The 20,226-nt window shown below is 40.8% G+C and overlaps 2 protein-coding genes across 2 annotated transcripts; one reads left to right on the top strand and one right to left on the bottom strand.

The window, feature by feature from the left end:
• The first annotated feature begins 13,001 nt into the window (after nt 1-13,001).
• LOC137250619 (mitochondrial import inner membrane translocase subunit Tim29) lies at nt 13,002-13,869 on the top strand. The gene has a single exon (XM_067783743.1). The coding sequence runs from the start codon at nt 13,097-13,099 to the stop codon at nt 13,670-13,672; it is 576 nt and encodes a 191-aa protein (XP_067639844.1). The 5' UTR covers nt 13,002-13,096; the 3' UTR covers nt 13,673-13,869.
• Nucleotides 13,480-20,182, bottom strand: LOC137250611 (alanyl-tRNA editing protein Aarsd1-B). The gene is made up of 4 exons (XM_067783723.1): nt 20,028-20,182; nt 19,458-19,970; nt 19,138-19,394; nt 13,480-14,371 (listed from the first exon to the last, which is right to left on the bottom strand). The coding sequence occupies exons 1-4, from the start codon at nt 20,064-20,066 to the stop codon at nt 13,918-13,920; spliced, it is 1,263 nt and encodes a 420-aa protein (XP_067639824.1). The 5' UTR covers nt 20,067-20,182; the 3' UTR covers nt 13,480-13,917.
• Nucleotides 20,183-20,226: the final 44 nt, after the last annotated feature.

Here is a 20,226-nt window from a genome sequence, read left to right as displayed (position 1 = left end):
CGTATTCTAAGGTCTTTTTTGCGAACTCGGTTCTTACTTTGGGCAGTCTTAAATTTCTGCTACTCCTAGTACCATAGTTATGGATCTCATGATTGTACTGTATCCAATCACTCAGATAATTTGGTAACATTCCCTGTGTTATGTAATGTATAAACTTCAAAGAGTAATAACAGATTAACGGCCCGATTCTTAGCGTTACCGGCAAAATAGTACCCAGAACATTACGTAACCGAAAATCGTTAGCAGTTGTTTTATTCGCGATTCTGGCCAAAGTGGTAACGCTGTCATTACCAAAAAACTCACCAGTGTCTGTGGTTAAATTTAAAAGTTGGTTTTTTTCGCTTTACCCATTGCGGAACGATACAAGGTGGCAGCATGGGACAGCTGAATATAAACTTTTTTTATTTAATTTGATACATCAACTTCCGGCGCAGTACGATTTTTACATTTGTCCATCGAATTTACAAAAACGATTTACATGGAATTTTTATTTATGTTTGTAGATATGTCACCATGCTGCCACCGTATATGGTTCCGCCATGGCTTTACCGAAAATGTGTCACTCGTAGATACGATGTTAACGAATAAACGGGACGATGTGTATATACATGTAAGTCGGGTGAGGAGGCACTGTGATAGCACGCATATACCAACACATATGGCAGCGCAAACGTAAAACACTCAAGGCGAATAACGAGCGCACAGCCTGAGTAAATTAGCTCGGAGAAAATCTAATAGCGAGCGGACAAGTCAGTCGTAATCAGCCGTCGACCAAAGCAGCCGTCGTTACTATAATCATTCGCTGTACCAACCTACTTTAATTGTAATCCACTTTAAACCATAACTTTAATTGTACTTATTTTGAATACTCAACTTTGAATTGAATAATAAACGTTATTAATTGCATAACTTTACATTTGGGGGCTCAACCTGCCGAACCTTAATACAAATTGAATCAAACTTATGTAAGTTGCAGCCGAATTGAAGAACAATAGGCAAGCAGCGCATTAAAGTGAAGTGGGCAAAACAGTACTTCTACAGTTGCAGTTCAGTCGCAAAAAAAAAAAAAAAAAAAAAAAGGGTCGTTGATCGGTCAAAAAAAATTCCGTTCAACGCATATGACTCGTGCTAGTCGCCAAAGCGCAGGCGATTCAAAAAACACCACCAAAGTCAAAAAGCAGACAAAGCAGGTAGAGGAAGTGGGACGGCGTTACAACACACGCTCAACAAAGCAGGCAACGAGGTGGAGAGAATACGCTCAGACAGCTTCCAAGAAAGTCATGGCCGAAGCAGAGCAGCAGAAAGCAGTAAAAGAAGCAGCGGCAATGGCAGAACAAAACAAAACAGTGGAATGTAAGAATAATGAATTGCTACAACAGCTGGTGCAATTGCTTACATTGAAAATCCAAGCAGACGAAACAAAGCAGGCCGAAACCAAAATTACGGCAGAAAGTTTTGGCAAAATTATACCCGAATTTGATGGAGGAAATATGCCAGTGAAACACTGGTTTACTAACTTTGAATTAAACGCAGCTGCATACGGTTTGAACAATGTACAGAAGTACGTGCAAGCAAGGGCGAAAATGACGAAAACTGCGAAACTTTTTCTTGAATCGGTAGCTGTTTACGAATATGGTGCAATGCGCACAATGTTGGAAGACGAATTTGACAAGTCAAAAATGTGTAGTGCTGATGTTCACGCAGAGCTACGAGAACGGAAAAAACAAAAGAATGAGAGTTTCCACGAATATGTGCTGCAGATGAAGAAATTGGCTACACGTAGTAATATAGACACGCAGTCGGTGATTCGTTATATAGTTGGTGGACTGCAATTAAAAGACGAATTTAAATACAACCTTTGGAGCTGTAAGTCATATAAGGAATTGCAAGATCAATACGAAGTTTACGAGAAAATAGTTTTGCGGGAAAAAAGCAACAAAGAGCATAAAGGGCAAGTACACGTAAACGAGAAGCGTTCGCACATTTCAAGCGAAAAGAAAACACATTGCTTTAACTGTGGCGCTACGGATCATATGCGGAAAAATTGCCAAGCAGAAACAAAGTGTTTTCGTTGCAATAAAAGTGGGCATATGTCGAAAGACTGTCCAACTGTAGCTGCTGCTGTAAACCTGGTTCATAATTCGAAACGCTGTAAAAACATAAAGATTAACAACGTCGAAGTAAGCGGGTTAGTAGACACGGGCGCAGATATAACTATTATGAAAAAAAGTACATTCGAAAAAGTTGGTGGAGGTGTGCAGCAAACATATATGCAACAGCTTCGCGGCCTCGGTACTAAATCTACAAAACCAATTGGGTGTTTCGTTGCTGAAGTAGGTGTTGACGACTTACTGACGCAGCAAAAATTCATTGTAGTATCTGACAAAGACGTTATGTATGATGCGCTACTGGGTTACGATTTTATTTCGAAGTTCAACTTGGCGGCGACAGCAGATGGATATAAGTTTTCTCCACTAAACGTGGGGGAAACTTATGAGGATCTTAATCAGATAAGTATTTATAATGTAACCGACACAAATTCTCATGTTGATGTTCCTCCGCAGTACGAAGCCGAAATTCGCTCCTTGATTGCCAACTACAAGCCAATCGATTATGTTGAGGAATGTCCAGTTGTATTGAAGATCATTCCGGAGGGTAACGTTGTCCCGTTCAGGCACGCTCCAAGTCGCATACCATTCCACGAAGTTGAAGCAGTCAACAAGCAAATTGATGAGTGGCTTAAAGCTGGAATCATAAGACAGTCTACGTCCAACTTCGCCAGCCGCATGGTTATCGTGAAGAAAAAGGACGGTACGTGCCGCATTTGTGTGGATTTTCGAAAACTTAACTCGGCTGTACTAAAAGATTGTTTTCCGGTCCCTATAATTGAGGACGTACTCGAAAAGTTGCAGAAGTCGAAATTTTTTACGGTTTTGGATTTGGAAAATGGGTTTTTCCACGTCCCCATTGAAGAGAGTAGCAAAAAATACACCGCTTTCACAACAACAAGGGGGCTTTACGAATTTAATAGGGCTCCGTTTGGCTTCTGCAACTCTCCCGCCGTTTTTATACGTTTCGTTAACTATGTCTTCCAGAATCTAATAAATAATAACGTATTAGACTTATATATGGACGATATTATCATTCACGCAGAAACAGCTGATGATTGTCTTCTTAAGACAAAGCTGGTTTTTGCAACGGCAGCAGAACACGGTTTGAAAATCAAATGGCCAAAATGCCATTTTATGCAGGCATCTGTAAGTTTCCTGGGTCACTTTGTTAAAGATGGATGCGTGTGGCCAGGCAAAGAGAAAACGGATGCGGTTAATAAGTTTGCAATCCCAAAAAATGTTAAGGCCGTGCAGTCGTTTTTAGGCCTAACGGGATTTTTTCGAAAGTTCATTAAAGGATACTCACACATCGCCAGACCATTAACAAATCTACTACGTAAAGACTCTGTGTTTGCTATCGGTCCAGCTGAAGTCGAAGCTGTACAAACGCTGAAAAATTGTTTGACTAAAGAGCCAGTACTAAGGTTGTACAACAGAAATGCAAAGACTGAGGTACATACAGATGCGTCGAAGGATGGTTTCGGTGCAACACTATTGCAATGGTATAGCGGCCAGCTATACCCAGTGTACTTCTGGAGCAAAAAGTCGACGGGGGCAGAAGCGCGACAGCACAGTTATGTTTTGGAAGCGAAGGCGGTATACCTCGCTTTTAAAAAGTTTCGTCACTACCTGTTGGGTATTAATTTTAAGCTAGTGACTGATTGCGCGGCGTTCAAACAAACGTTAAGTAAAAAGGATGTACCCCGAGAAGTTGCCTCGTGGGTGGTTTATTTGCAAGACTTCGACTTTAGTGTAGAGCACCGAGCAGGCGAAAGGTTAAAGCACGTTGATTGCCTCAGTCGATACCCACAGCAGGTTATGATAGTAGCGTCGGAGTTGGCGGCTCGTATTAAAAAAGCACAGCAAGAGGATACAATGACTAAAGCAATCGCAGATCTACTGGATAGCCGACCATACGGAGCTTTTAAAATAAAAGGTGGGCTGTTATATAAAAATATTGAGGGTAACGATCTTTTGGTGGTTCCAAAGCAGATGGAAAAAGAAATTATTGTCGATGCTCATAATGTTGGTCACTTTGCGGTGCAAAAAACTATGCATGCTATACAACAAAATTATTGGATACCACACCTGGAACAAAAAGTTACGCAGGTAATCAACAATTGTGTGAAATGTATCATTTATAATAAGAAGTTGGGTAAAAAAGAGGGTTATCTGCACGTAATTGATAAAGGTGACCAACCATTGCATACGTTGCATATTGACCATCTGGGACCAATGGACGCTACCTCAAAGCAGTATAAATATATCTTGGCAATCGTCGACGCGTTTACCAAATTTGTGTGGCTGTACCCCACAAAGAGCACAGGTTGCGAAGAAGCGGTTCAGAAGCTGGAGTCATGGTCTGCGGTTTTTGGAAACCCCGCACGCATAGTTACCGATAGAGGTGCCGCGTTCACGGCACATATGTTTTCCGAGCACGTAAAGGAGAGGGGTATTGATCACATCTGGAGCACTACCGGGGTCCCACGTGGAAACGGACAGATCGAAAGAGTGAATCGAACGGTTATGTCGATTATTGCAAAGCTCTCGGCAGAAGAACCTGCAAAATGGTTCAAGTTAGTTCCAAAAGTACAGCAAGCTATTAATTCACATACTCATGCGTCTACAAAGCGGCCGCCGTTTGAACTTATGTTTGGTGTCAAAATGAACCACACATGCAGTGATCAGATACAACTCTTACTCGAGCAGGAGCTATATGATGCATACGACGAAGGGCGGCACAATTTGCGGCAAGAGGCGAGGCACGAAATCAGAATCAATACAAAAAGCAGTTTGATAGCAAACGAAAGAAGGAATACGGGTACAAGATCGGCGATTTAGTAGCAATACGACGCACGCAGTTTGTAGCCGGACGAAAGCTGGCTAGCGAATATCTCGGCCCGTACGAAATCACACAAGTTAAACGAAATGGCCGGTTCAACGTTAGAAAGGCGGCAGATGTAGAGGGGCCCTGTAATACGGCCACGAGTTGCGATAATATGAAACTTTGGAAGTATACAGTCAACAACGAAGAGCTTTTGTCATCTGAGGCAGATGACTAATCAGGGTGGCCGAATGTAAGTCGGGTGAGGAGGCACTGTGATAGCACGCATATACCAACACATATGGCAGCGCAAACGTAAAACACTCAAGGCGAATAACGAGCGCACAGCCTGAGTAAATTAGCTCGGAGAAAATCTAATAGCGAGCGGACAAGTCAGTCGTAATCAGCCGTCGACCAAAGCAGCCGTCGTTACTATAATCATTCGCTGTACCAACCTACTTTAATTGTAATCCACTTTAAACCATAACTTTAATTGTACTTATTTTGAATACTCAACTTTGAATTGAATAATAAACGTTATTAATTGCATAACTTTACATACATATGTGCATACATGCATACGTTTTTACATAGCTATATTGTAATATATACTGTGAAAGTACATGGAAACAAATATGTATAGCAAGAGGCAACACTTTTTTACTATTATGTTTACTTATTTGCGCTCACAATTCTTTTTCAGTATTGCCTTTTTCTAAACAACAGCTTTTGTGTGGTTACATCGATGTTACCACCTATTTTAGTGGGTAAACAATTATCCGGCTACTTTCGTGGGCAGAATACCAAAAGGGTACAAAAGTTACCACATGAAGAAAGTTGCCGTGGTGAAGAAAGTTGTTACCACATTAGAATCAGGCTGTTAGTCATAACGTATCCAAAACAATGAATAAAATCTGGTATGGTTATGGCGTTAGCTTTATGGTATGGCGTGATGGAATTATAGAAGGTGGCGCATTGCGCATGTAAACATTATTTCATGGACAATTTTTACGTAATTTTCCTTTAGCTCTTGTTTTTTCTCTCTTTCATTCGCTGAAGCAGTCAAGTGTGACGTAGATGCGCAGAACGAAGCAATTTTGAACTCGCGTGATTTGTGATGGTATGGCACCATTAATCGATTACATTGATTTCCACAAGGTTGGTTCGATCAGCTTTTGGGTTGGATTTTATATAAGGTGCCACGATTTTCAATCTTTTGTTGATTTTTAGGGGTAGAGGGGGTCCAAAATGGAATCCGCAGCTCTAGGAAACTCTAGTTTATGAAATATAAGCTTTTTAATTTCCAAATTTAGTAAAATTTCAACTTAAGTCCAGGGGGCCTACTCTGTATTGCGATGCGAAAGAAAAAATACGCGAAATCGCAAAATCGGTACTCTGTATCTTGACATTCGCATGTATATTTTGACTTTCGCATTCACATTTTGCCCATTCGCAATTTTTCTCCCTTTTCGCATTGCCGGCACTCTGTAAAGCGAAAGCGAATGTCAAACAGCATTCATTTTCGCATTTTTCTTGCTACAAGTAATAGGCATTCGCATTGTTCAAATATGTAAGTATTAATTGATGATTTTATAAGTTGATATCTTTATATTCATTTAAAAATATATAGGACAACTCAAAACACAAAACAAACACAAAAGCAACAATTTGTAATCCTAGTGGACTTAAAATACATAAATAAATAACAACTAAATCGAAACCACTTTTTTATAAAGCATTTCTATTGGAAATCATGTCATTTTTTATTTGTTCTCTGATACAACTAGCAATATTTCCCATTCTATGATTTTCCACGTTTTCTGTATTTATCACGTTCACTTCTTCCAGTTCAATTTCTGAACTGGGAGGATTTCTTTATTTAAATAAATCCTTTCTTCATTTAAATCGTTCCATAATGCTACAGAATCCTTTTTTTAATTTGTTCAACAAAAATTAATCGTTTGCCGAAATTGTAATCGCCTTGTTTCTTTTGTTCTCTTTCTTTGAGTTTGGTCAGTGATTCATACTCAAGCAAAAAATTAGCGAAAAATAAAAAAGCGACATTGTTAGCGATGCGATAGCGCTACCGAGTTCCAATTACCTTTCGCATCGCAATTTATTTTCGCATCGCACTGCCTTTCGCATCGCAATACAGAGTAGGCCCCCTGCACTTAAAGTTCGGGTCGCACATGTCGATAGCGGTATCAAAAGACGCGTATTTTCGTAAAGATTCAGAATCCGAAAGAAACTATATTTTTTATCTCGTTTAAAAGTTATTCGCGGAAAACCCGTCGGTACTATTGTCGCTTTTTTCGTTGTTGCAATTAAACAAACGAAAACATATGCAGGTGTGATATCTTTTCATCTTGGTAGAACATTATAAGGTGGGGGCACGTCGACATAAATGCAAACAAACATACACTATCAATGTATTTTGTCTTTGTAAAACTGTTTGAATAATTTGTAGTCTAATATTATTTGGGGTGTTGACATTGCTCGGATTTATAATCACATTCAGTTGTATGCGTAAAACTGCTTGCAATTAATTGATTCTCTCACTGTATTGACCAATGAAGTGTCACTAAAAATGAACTTTTCTTCTCTTCCTTTCTCTTCTCTTCTCTTCATTTCACTTCTCTTTCTTTCACTTCTGTTCTCTTTATTTCACTTCTCTGCTCTTTCGCCTGCGACAGTTTTGTTCTGCAAATAAAAAACATTATATTTTTCTTTATTTCGTACGATAAAACATGACAATTTTTAATAAAAAATCGCGCAATCTTTTATTAAAAATTTTCGCCTGCGCCGCTTTTCTTCAGCAAATAAAAGAACATTATTTTTTTTTTTTTTCGTATGATAAAATATGAAAATTTTTAATAAAAAATCGCGCGATTTTTTATTAAAAATTTTCGCCTGCGGGGCTTTTGTAAAACTACCCCTTTTTCTAAATTCTTATCTTAAAAAATTTTAATATTTACTTAAAAATCTCGCGTTACGGTAATACAAAAACAAAATACTTTGATAGTGTATGTTTGTGTGTATTTATGTCGACGTGCCACCACCTTATAATGGAAAGAGATTTGATTTCGGAAGAAATGTTTTGTATAAAATTATTCCCGTAGGTGCTAGCAGAAACACGGAGGCCTGGGATTAAAACTCACACTTACTGAATCTAGGATCTGATATGAAGTTTAAACGTTAAGGGAAAAAGTAAGCATCTATAAAAATAGCACTAAAAAAATTGCTTAGTTTCATTTATGATTTACTGAGTTTTCCACATACTTAGTTCGGCAACACCAGAACGCAAATTTTGAACCGTTTTTTACTAAAACCTAATTGCACTATACATTTTATTTCATTGCAATCAACAACATAATGCTATTACCAAGAGCTTTGTGACCAAAACTAGGTTCACAACGTTTGGTTGGTGACAGACAAAGACTTGTCCTATGTCAAAATATAGTACCATTTTTGGTTGCATGCACATATATTTGTTTGTTCAGCTTGAATTAAAATCTTCACTATATTTAGTAAAATTTTATATGGAACTAATAAAATAAAACAAAAATTTGGTCCTTTTTTTCGATGAATTTTGGTCTCAAATGAAAACATGGTGTGGCAACCGTGTTCGCTTTACCGAAAATGTTTCACTTGCAGATACGAGGTTAACGAATAAACGGGACGATGTGTATATGCATATTATGCATGATAAGTTTCTAAATAGGTACATATATTGTAATTTATTCTGTGAAAGTATATAATGTAAACAAATATGTATAGCAAGGGCCAAACTTTTTTACTATTATTTTTACTTATTTGCGCTAACAATTCTTTATTTTTCAGTTTTGCCTTTTTCTAAACAATAGCTGTAGAATACCAAAAGGGTGTAAAAGTTGCTACATGATATCGTTACCGTGGTTGTTGTTGTTGTTGTAGCAATGCTCGCCCCACCTAATAGCCGCGACCGATCACAAATTGTCATCAATATCCTCTAACGGGAGTCCAAGGAAACTTGCCGTTTCAACAGGGGTGGACCATAAGGAAAGGGGTGCTAGAGGCGTTGGTTCCACATTACAATTGAAGAGATGGTTGGTGTCATGTGGGGACACATTGCAAGCGGGGCATACATTTTGTATGTCGGGGTTGATTCTGGATAGGTAAGAGTTTAACCTGTTACAGTATCCAGAACGAAGTTGAGCAAGAGTGACACGCGTTTCCCTGGGGAGTATGCGTTCCTCTTCCGCAAGTTTTAGATACTTGTCTTTAAGTACTGGATTCACCGGGCAATTCCCGGCATAAAGGTCCGACGCCTCTTTATGGAGTTCACCAAGGACCTGCTTGTGTTATTTCACTTCATACGGCTGGGTTCTCAGGTGCCGTATTTCCTCAAAATGCTTACGGAGATGACTCCTTAAGCCCCTAGGCGGTGCTGGTTCATCAATCAGATGTCTGTTGGGATGCCCAGGTTTCTGGGTATTCAACAGGAACTGTTTGGTCAGCATCTCATTTCTCTCCCTGATGGGGAGTATTCTCGCCTCATTATGCAGATGGTGTTCTGGGGGCATAATAAGACAGCCCGTGGCGATTCTGAGAGCAGTATTTTGGCAGGCCTATAGTTTCTTCCAGTGGGTGATTTTTAGGCTTGGTGACCATATGGGTGACGCGTAGCACGTAATCGGCTGGCTAATTGCTTTGTATGTAGTCATGAGCGTTTCTTTATCTTTTCCCCAAGTACTGCCAGCGAGGGATTTGAGGATTTTGTTACGGCTCTGAATTCTGGGAACAAGTGCGGCTGCGTGCTCACCAAAATGTAGATCCTGATCAAACGTCACACCCAAGATTTTGGGGTGTCGGACAGTCGGTAGCGTAGTGCCATCGACGTGGATGTTCAAAATGGTCGACATTTGGGGCGTCCATGTTGTAAATAAGGTCGCGGAAGATTTAGTCGGTGATAATGCCAGGTTTCGCGAGGCGAAAAAAATGGAGAGATCAGGGAGGTAGCCGTTTATTTTATTGCATAGCGCATCGATCTTTGGGCCTGGGCCTGTGGCCATTATTGTGCAGTCATCGGCGTAGGAAACGATTGTGTCTCCTTCCGGTGGTGAAGGTAACTTAGATATGTAGAAATTAAACAAAAGTGGGGATAGGACACCACCCTGTGACACGCCCTGTTTAATTCTCCTTGGTTTTGATGTTTCGTTTCTAAATTGCACCGATGTCTGCCGACCACCCAGATAATTTGCGGTCCACCTTTTAAGACATGGGGGAAGGGTAGACCCTTCCAGATCCTGCAGTAACGAGCCATGGTTGACCGTATCAAAAGCTTTTGATAGGTCTAGCGCTACGAGTACTGTTCTATGGTGGGGGTATTGATTTAAACCGCAATTTATCTGGGTGCTAATGGCATTTAGCGCGGTGGTAGTGCTATGGAGTTTTCTGAAGCCATGCTGATGAGGGGCTAGCTGCAAATTTGCTTGGAAATAAGGGAGCAAAATGGCTTCAAGCGTCTTTGCTACTGGCGATAGGAGAGATATCGGACGATACGACTCACCTATGTTGGCTGGTTTCCCAGGCTTTAGTAGCGGGACCACCTTGGTCATTTTCAATTTCTCAGGTATGACAAAGGTGGAAAAAGACAGATTGAAGACATGCGCTAAATATTTGAACCCCTCTTTCCCTAGGTTTTTAAGCATCGGCATGGCTATGCCGTCTGGGCCCACTGCTTTGGATGGTTTAGCACGACCAATGGCGTCCTCAACCTCTTTAGCAGTGATGGTGATTGGTGACGCGCTGAATTTGTGTTTATGTGCGCGTCTATTGGCTCTCCGTCTATCTTTGTCGACCGTAGGATGCATTATATATTGTCGGCAGAAAGCGCTCGCGCATTTTTTCGCGTCCGACAGCACTTTGTCGCCAAAGGCGATGGAAACTTTGTCTTTGTGCTTAGTCGGATTCGATAGGGACTTTACGGTGGACCAAAGTTTACCCAGACCGGTAGAGAGGTTACAACCTCTTAGGTGCTCCTCCCATTTCGCCCGCTTGTGTTCATCTACAAGCAATCTGATGCGTTGGTTTATATCCCTTATTTGGGGGTCGCGTGGGTCAAGCTGTCTTATAAGGTCACGTTCTCTTGCGGCCTCCGCCGGGAAGTGGGGCCGGATTTCGGGAATTCTCCCGGCGGGAATGTAATGTGCCGAGGCGGATTTAATGACCTTACGGAAGGCGGGCATCAGTCGGGATAGGGAGGGCAGCTAGGCGGCTGTCTGTAAAGGATTTATATTCTTCCCACTTTCCTTTTTTGAAGTTTATGAAAGTGCGTTTTTCAGTGACGATGAAGTCGGCGTTACGCTCAAGCGAAATAAGTATGGGCAGGTGGTCGGATGCCAATGTTACCATCGGCTGCCAGTTGACCCAGTTTACGAGTTCTGCGCTCACGATTGCGATATCTGGCGAGCTGTGACAGCTTCCTACCATACGTGTGGGGGCGTCTGCGTTTATTGTGCAGAACGTCGTTTCTTCTATTTGATCCGCCAACATCTCACCCCTACTGTCCGCCCGCAAGTTTGAATGCCATAGATCATGATGGGCATTGAAATCGCCTAAGATAATGCGATTGTTGCCAGTGAGTAAAGCCCTGATATTAGGGCGGTATCCACTGGGGCAACAGGTGGCAGGAGGGATGTAGATGTTGATGATTTCTAGGTTTGCATCGTCTGACCGGACAGATAGGCCTTGACGTTCTAAGACATTGTCCCTGCGGTCGATGCCAGGATCAAATATACAATATTGCACAGAGTGGTGTATGATAAACGCGAGACCGCCTCCATTTCCGCTCTCGCGGTCTTTCCTGTGGACGTTATACCCAGAGCAGGTCTGCAATGCAGATCTTGCTGTGAGTTTAGTCTCTTGAATCGCAGCAATGCGGATGTTGTGCCGCTTCATGAAATCGACTATCTCCGTAATCTTCCCAGTTAGTCCATTACAGTTTAACTGCAGAATTCTGAAGTGCATAAGGGGAGACGTCGCCACTCTGGGGGTAAGTGACGGGTGACTACGCCTGGGTTGGGGAAGGCCAGGACGCAATTGCTGTTGTGGCCCTAGGACTGGGCGTCCTTGACCAAGCATTGGGGTACCCGGATGATTTGGGTTTGCGACCTGGCTACATGGCGCGATGAAACCCGTCGGGGGGTTGTCGTCGCGGAGACCAGAACATCTAGGGAAGTGGCACCACCCAAGGCAGGAGCTGCATTGGGGGCGGATGTCGCAAACATATATATTCTGTGCTGGCAAACGGTGCAAACGGAGGTAGGGACTAAGAGCTACACGATTGCTGCCGGAAAAGAGGAGGGGAGAAGACGGGGGCAGGGCTGTTGCTCAGCATTGCTTCCGACTCTACAACGAAGGTTGTAGTTATGAGCGTAGCAGCTGTTTGAGTTGTTGGCGCCGTGGGGCGCGAGCAGCAGCGGGTACTTGTTGTGGCTTGCTGAGCAGCGGGGCTGCTGGAAGGTAGTGGGGCGCTTAGACGTAGACTACGGGACGCCCTTGAGCGTGAACAGCAAGGAGCCACAAAAGATTTATAAAAGTTACGTGGACGTCGGGTTTTGGGATCAAGCCCAGAACAACCTGTCCGATGCAACTATCCCTTGCACGAGACACACTGAACAGAGTATGACCGTCCTAAAAAGATTCTTTTCCGGCAGATGCAGCAAAACCATTTCTCAGGACCGGGGTCAGGAGACGGATCCGGATTGGATTCGATGCCTTCCCGGAGTAAGAGAATATGGAGCAGTCCTGCTGCAAGGAGCTGCTGGGAGAATGACAATTTGTGGGAGGGACGAAACAAATTAGATGGGGTCACACTGAAATGACAGTCCTTGGTCGGAAAAAATCCCGAGTGGCTCCGGTACATAGAACCGACTGCCTTGGGAAGCGCCGTTACCGTGGTGAAGAATGTTGTTACCACACTAGAATCGGGGCGTAATTGGCCCTTAATACGGCAACATATAATTGTGCCATGGATGTGTGCAAACTTTTTTTGTATCTACGTTATCGATAGCTTTTTTCCCATATCTGCTTTGGTGCTATTTGTTATCAGCTGTTACGTCAAAAAAGTAGAAAAGGTACCCCTTTTCTTAAATCTTATTTTAAAATATTTACAAAAGTAATGCGTTTATTCTCGCTAAGAAATCCCCTCGCCAGTTTACGGACGCGTATTAGCAATAAATTTACGCTACCGGAACGATTGAAAGGTACGGTTGTGGAAAAATGGGCACAATATTGGCGTAGTCTCGGCAGTGATTACAGTGGTGTGGTGGTCGATGTGATAAAAGGTGCCCGTTCAAAACCAAGAAAGGCGCTGGCAATTACCGGTACAGCATACACTTTATACCAATGTGCATTACATAATCCAGACGAGGAAGAATTAATGCATTCACTGAGAGGATGGAGCAATCAAATGGCAATGGTCTCAAAGACAATGCAAAACCCTGTCTCTGCAACATACCTACGTGATTTAGAAATAGCTATAAATGAAAATAGATTACGTACCTTTTCTCTGGGCATATGCACTATATTGTGGGTGGATTTGTATGACAAAGATGACTGCACATATCCAGCGATATGCTTATACACACAAGTTGATTATGCGAACTTTTGGAAACATATAGTGGATGTGGGTTTCTGGGACCACTACTGGCGACTGGAATGGAAAATGCACAATTTTGATATTAATTATTTATAATTTTTGATGATTTACTTTAGCTATGTATGCAGTGTACCTAAAACCTCCAGTGTTAATTAGTGTTATTGGATTTTGTTGTTTTGACGTGTAGCTAAAGTGCAAAAAGCAAAGTTTCTGCAACTGCAAATCAATTCATTTTATTTAATTTAACGACCCAAAACCATACAATAAAGTAGAATTTTACTTTGTTACGTGTAGATTAAGTTTCTTCATTAGTGTGTTGCGTGCAGATTCATTTGAATAGCTTAGTTGTTCTCTTTATTGTCATTAAAATGTTTTTCAAGCAATGCATTGCATTCAGGAATTTTTGTACCGTTATTAAATTTGCCTTGGTAATTGCCGTTATAACCATTTCCTTTGCCTTCTAGTAGCTCAATAAATTTTGGACCAAACTTTTGAACGTCTGTTTTTTCTCCTCTCAACACCATAACCCCTTTACCATTGTTTGTCGTGTTTTCCGAAACGGTTAAGAAGTAAAATATGTTTTCAGGGGCGTTGCGCAAAAAGGTGTTTATGAAATCTGGTTCGATGACATCTTTACGATGTAGGCAATAGTATTTGGGATAAGGGCGTGTAGTCTCAATTTTCTCAGCTTCCGAGATAGCAACATCTTTTAGTAGTTTTTCAAATGCTTTGGTTGATGATTTTAAATTCGTTTGTAGTTTTTGTATCAAATCCAAATGCTGCGTCGGACCTCCTCTAGATATGAACAAGAGTGTAAATACGTATATTTTATTGTAATTTGGTAATATTGGAGGGGATTAACAAAAGTTCGCTTAGTTGACCCGAAAAAATCGAGTCGTATCCCATATTGCGAGTGTCGATCGGAATAGAATCGATTCCATCTTTTTCATTTAATTTTGTTACACTTCAAAAAACGCGAGTACTCCATAAATAATGTAAGGAATACTCTTTTGGGAGTATAGGAGTGTTCCAAAACTAATCTGTATTCATACAAAAAATGTGCTCCAATTAACATTGCGATTGCCTAGGAGAGGAGTAGATAATCCCACTCTCGCTTTGTTTGTGAGTATTCCATAGAGTACATACGTGAGAGTATTTTCCAAAGTATTTTCACTGTAGTACTCCATGGAGCACCCACAGAGGATCATATGCCAAAGTACTAAAGAGGAATTGTGTCGGAAAGAATTATCAGAGTGAATTTAATTTAAAATGAAAGTAAATGAAGAGGGGCAATACAACTTTTATATTTTTTACTACGAATATTCTTATGTTATTTAACATTTGCGTGAATAAAGCTGGAGACATTGGTGCTTTATCGGTAACCGTATCGGTAACCTTATAACAGCTGATTCGACCAATCTTATGAGAATCAATGCAATCGATTATTGGTGCCGCTAAGGTCGTAACCGTATCGTAGCCAACCAATTGGGGTTTGGTTTACCGTCGTAACGATAAACAGCTGATTACGTTAGGGATACGGATACAGCGATACGACATACGACACCAATGACTCCCGCTTAAAGAAACTAATATTTCTCTATACTATAGTATGTATACATAAAACCAGTGCGCAGTTGCATTTTATCAGAGTTGCTATAGTAAAATTTTTTATCAGTTATTTGTATGTAATATTTTACTTTTGGCAACTCTGTTCGTTCGTCATCGTGTCGTGATCTTACTTACTTAATTGGCGCTTAACCGTCTAAACGTCGCGTCGTGATCACGGTCGTTAAAAAACGAGCAATGATCGGCTGATGGTGGTCCGCAAACGCATTGCAAAGGAGTATTGTTAGAGTACTCCAACATGAAGAAAATGGAACACGTAAAAAGTTTCGTATTTACTCGTTTACTTATTTACTTTTCGAAATAATAAGAAAAATAATTAGGAAAACCCGCCGCCCCTAGCGGGTTAGGGGGTCAGAATATACCCGCGGTAGGTATGCCTGTCGTAAGAGGCGACTAAAATACCAGATTCAAGCGGCTGTGTAGCGCAACCTTTCAGGTTGCCAGCGCAATATATAGCTTCTCCAAACCCAATTGTCAACCTCACCTATCCGCGGCGAATCCTGTTTTACTAACAGACGAGGCTCTAGCGACCCCAAGCTCCTCATGGAACTTGGGGGTAGGGAGGGAGGGAACGGCCTGAAGGTTTAACGTGGCCACATAAATCGTTCCCGAAATGGTCGGGCTGGCACCTTAATGGTGCTATGGTACCGGAGCGTATCGGATTTGTATCCGGCAAAGGACCATCACATCGATAACACTCCCCAAAGACTTCGGGGAGCAACCTTATCGCTACAACAACAACAACAACATTAGGCTAAAATGATTCCTTCAGAATATTTCACATTCTTGAAGAGGAAACAAGTTCATGTAGATTTGTATTCTGTGCTTGTTTATTTCCCATATGTCAAGCCCAAAGTGATATTTGGAGCCATTTGCAAAAGTTATAGCGATTTTCAAAAGGTTGATTACTTTTCATCCATCCAGAAACTTTCGGAGTGTAACAGCATACCTTACGGCTTATAAGGACTTTAAAGCATAAACTTAGGTTTTAAGCCATTATATATTATATTTTTTTTTTTTTTTTTTGCCTGTTGGCCTACTTATTATTTTTTTCGTTGTAGCTAGCAGTTTATACCAAGTCGGTTAAAAGTCCATCAAAGCTACGAAAATGTTGATCGGGTGCCCAAATAGCAAGAAAAGCTTAGCAAATCTTAATATTTAAATGTTAATATTTGAAAAGGCAGCAGCTTCGGAATAATTTTATAGAATACTACATTTTATAGCAAAAAAAAAAAAAATAAGTATATGCTGACAATTTGCGTTAGTCGTACAGGGGCCCGTTTCACGAAAATACAAGTCTTGTAATACAAGTGAATTTGTTTTGACAAATTTTTCTTTTTAGAACATGTTTACTTGTAATAAAATATTGTAAGGAATTTTGGGAAATCCTTGTTATTATACACTTTCTGCAAACGTTCGAATCGCTAAATTGTCGAATAAACAACTCCAATATTCAGTGATGCAAAATGGTCTTTATTAGACTACTTTGAGAGCACTTCACAATAACACTTATACTTCACAACTAATTGCGTGTTTAAATCAAACTGATTACTGATTACTCAGCTTGCGCTGCTTTTATACTCTCCGTTGCTTCGTTCGCATATTTCTACTAACGTCTAGACGTTGTAGAACTGCTGTATCTCCTACTTGGTAATTTCTATATACATGTATATTTGTAGTTTATGTCTATCTTATAGCCATATGCGGGTGTATGCGTGAGTACTACTTCGTTGCCTTGTATGTATGTGTGTAAATCAGGGATGCACCGTAACGTTAAGCTAATCGTTTATCAAAATATTTCCACCGTTTCCGTTGAAACACTTCGAAATATTATCGATAAAAAAATTATAAAGATAAATTGTATCTCGTTTTTAACCGAAACGAAAAGCTTTCGTTAACGTTAAAAACGTTAACAAAAACGTGATACTTTATGTTTGAATTGTGCTGGCAATGCTATAGCCATGGTGAAGCCGTAAGGTGGTAACAGCGAGCGGACATACACACAAACTCCATGTAATTTGTTTGTGTAATTCGTTGGTGGTAATGTCAAAAATACTCTGAGAAATATTCGTACTGTCAAAATTCACGAGAAAAGTTGCAATCAGCTTGGCTAATGCTTTCACCTTCAATGACTTCGCCATCAATCAGCTTTGCCAGCATAGTTTGAAATTAATAATCAACATAAACGATTTGATTTCGTTTTGATATGGCAGAAAACGAAACAAAATCATTTCGTTAATTTTACGTTCTTAACGTTAATAAACAAAACGAAATGACTTTGTTTCGTTTATTAACGTTAATTATCGTAACGAAATGATATCGGTTCGTTGGTTAAGCATGCCTGGTGTAAATGATGATTGATTTGTTTACGTACACAAGAGTGCCAGCTTATTGTTGTTGTGCCTTTACTTATTTAGTATCAGCTTAGTGATGCTAATATTCGTCACAATATGTTGTATTTAACGTGGCCCAGGGCGTATGATGAACATCAAACTATTTAGAAAAAGTTATACGAGCGGTGATGTAAAAATATAATTACTGGCGTATGCTGATGATATTCACATTATTGGCCTTAACTAATGCGCCGTGATAGAACTTTGGATTAGATAAAAAGGCAAAAAAAAGTGTGACTTGCGGTAAATGAGAACAAGACGAAGTACTTGCTGTCATCCATGAAATAATCGTGGTATTCGCGCCTTGACTGCCATGTCACTTTTGATGGATGGAACCAGCGATGTATGGCTCGAAATCATAGACGGTGTCGAGAGAAGATGCAAGAGCCATCTCGTCTGTTCGAGAGTAAGTTCTTCGGAAGATGTATGGTTCTGTCCGGGATGCCGACGGGGAGCATCGAAGGAAGTGTAATAATGACCTGTATGAGTTTTACGCGGATATGAAGATAGTCTAGCGAATAAAAACCCCAAGACTTCGATGGCTGGGTCATGTTATGTGAATGGTCGAAGACTCTGCAATCAAGAAAGTTCTTCAATCGAAACCGCAGTTTAGAAGCAGAACAAGGTAGATACTTTCACTGAGCTGGGGGAGGCAGGTGGAGGAAGACATTACCACTCTTGTTGCTCCCAAGTGACGTCACTTATTGCGCATCAGGGATAGCTTGCGCGATTTGTTACGAAACGGCTAAAATCGCTTAGGCGGTTAAGAGGCAATTAATGACGATCAACTCAGAGTATCGTATTGGTAACTTTGCAACTTTTATGCATTGGGGGATGTATATTAGAGATATACGCCGCCAATGAACGCCGCCGCCGATTATTGTCGTTTTTCGCACGCTACCGCCGAATGTCAAAAATATCAGGTTGCCAGCGCAATATATAGCTTCTCCAAACCCAATTGTCAACCTGACCTGTCCGCGGCGAATCCTGTTTCACTAACAGACGAGGCTCTGGCGACCCCAAGCCCCCTTGGAACTTGGGGGTGGGGAAGGAGGGGATGGCCTGAAGGTTTAATGTGGCCACATAAATCGTTCCCGAGAAGGTCGGGCTTGTGGTGTTGTGGTACCGGAACGCACCGGATCTGTATCCGGCAAAGGACCATCACATCTATAACACTCCCCAAAGCCTTCGGGGAGCAACCTTATCGCTACAACAACAACAGGAAAACCCGCCATCGCAGATGATTATTATAAACTTGGGGCACTATACATTACTTCTGGGAAGTTTACGCACAGGCTCTCAGTCGACTAAGCCGGATGCAGCAGCAACATTATAAGTACAAGGCAGGTAAATATTGAGATGTTATTTATGGCAAAAATACACTAGGAACGTCAACCGATCCGCAACCTACCTCCATTGGTATGGTTATCCAGCACATACCATAATATTCGTGAAACACCGTGTCGCTCAAGCACAACTAATCAGCAAATTCGATGCTAAGCGATCTTTTGTTGGTCCACTGACAAAGCTTTTAAAACATACTTCAGCGCTAAATTTAATTGCTGCTCCCGCAAAAAGATCTCGCCAAGTTTTCGCAGCACACGTTCACCGACCACAAAATGTACATTAACACCACTCCTAGTCGTTTCGGCATACAACAGCTTTATGCACTGTAACTGCGATATGTTTGTAACATGTGTACCACAACACATGTTACTCTCAATACCTTCAATCCGCACAACACGTACCACTCCAACATGATTTCTTGGCAAGCCACGTGGAGCACGAGCATCTGTATACTTGAAAGGCCAAATTTTTTAAAAATAATAGTAATCTTAGGATAGTATGTGCATAAAATTTACCAGCATTGCATATTCAGGATCCGTCAGCTCTACGCTAACCTTGCGTCCTTCACGTATCAACTCATTAGCCTTACGCTCTATTGTATCCAATGAATCGGGACTTATCAAATGATGAGTATCCAATTCGATATATGATATATCTGTTCCTAGCCACCATGAAGTTGTATCATATTTAAATTCACCATCAAATAAAGCAGTAATCAAATGCTGTCCAGAGTGTTGTTGCATATGGTCTAAGCGTCTAGTCCAATCAATCGTTTGTTTAGCAACATCACCTACTTGAAATGGTGTTAGACACTCAACGAAGTGCACAGCTTCAACTCCCTTGCGCAATACACAACGAACAGGTTCGCCATTTATATGTCCATAATCACAGGGTTGTCCGCCGCCTTCGGGGAAAAGAATTGTATCTTCGCAAACTACATTGAAACCTTTCAGCTTTTTCGCTTCACTTTCACCAGGTGGCGTCCATTCCAAAGTAGCCTGTTCACAGGATACTATTTTTGTTGTATACTATAATGTAAGCATTATTATCACTTTTAAAAATAAAAATTAAAAAGTGCATTGTACCTGTTTCAGAAAACTATCTTCTTGGCATTTGAAAAGCATTTTTATTTAATGTTCTCTAGAAGCGTCTGTAAGTTTGGTTAATTATGCAAAAACTATTGGCACACAAATGGGAACACAGCAATAAAAAAAGAAAAAATTCCGTAAATCAGCTGATTGTGAAACAAAAACAAACATTTCACCGGTAACCACAAATGGACCG

The sequence above is a fragment of the Eurosta solidaginis genome, chromosome 4 (assembly GCF_040869045.1).
Source record: "Eurosta solidaginis isolate ZX-2024a chromosome 4, ASM4086904v1, whole genome shotgun sequence".
NCBI lineage: Eukaryota > Metazoa > Arthropoda > Insecta > Diptera > Tephritidae > Eurosta > Eurosta solidaginis.
The sequence above is the reverse complement of the archived record's forward strand: the minus strand, read 5'-3'. Positions and strand labels throughout refer to the sequence as shown.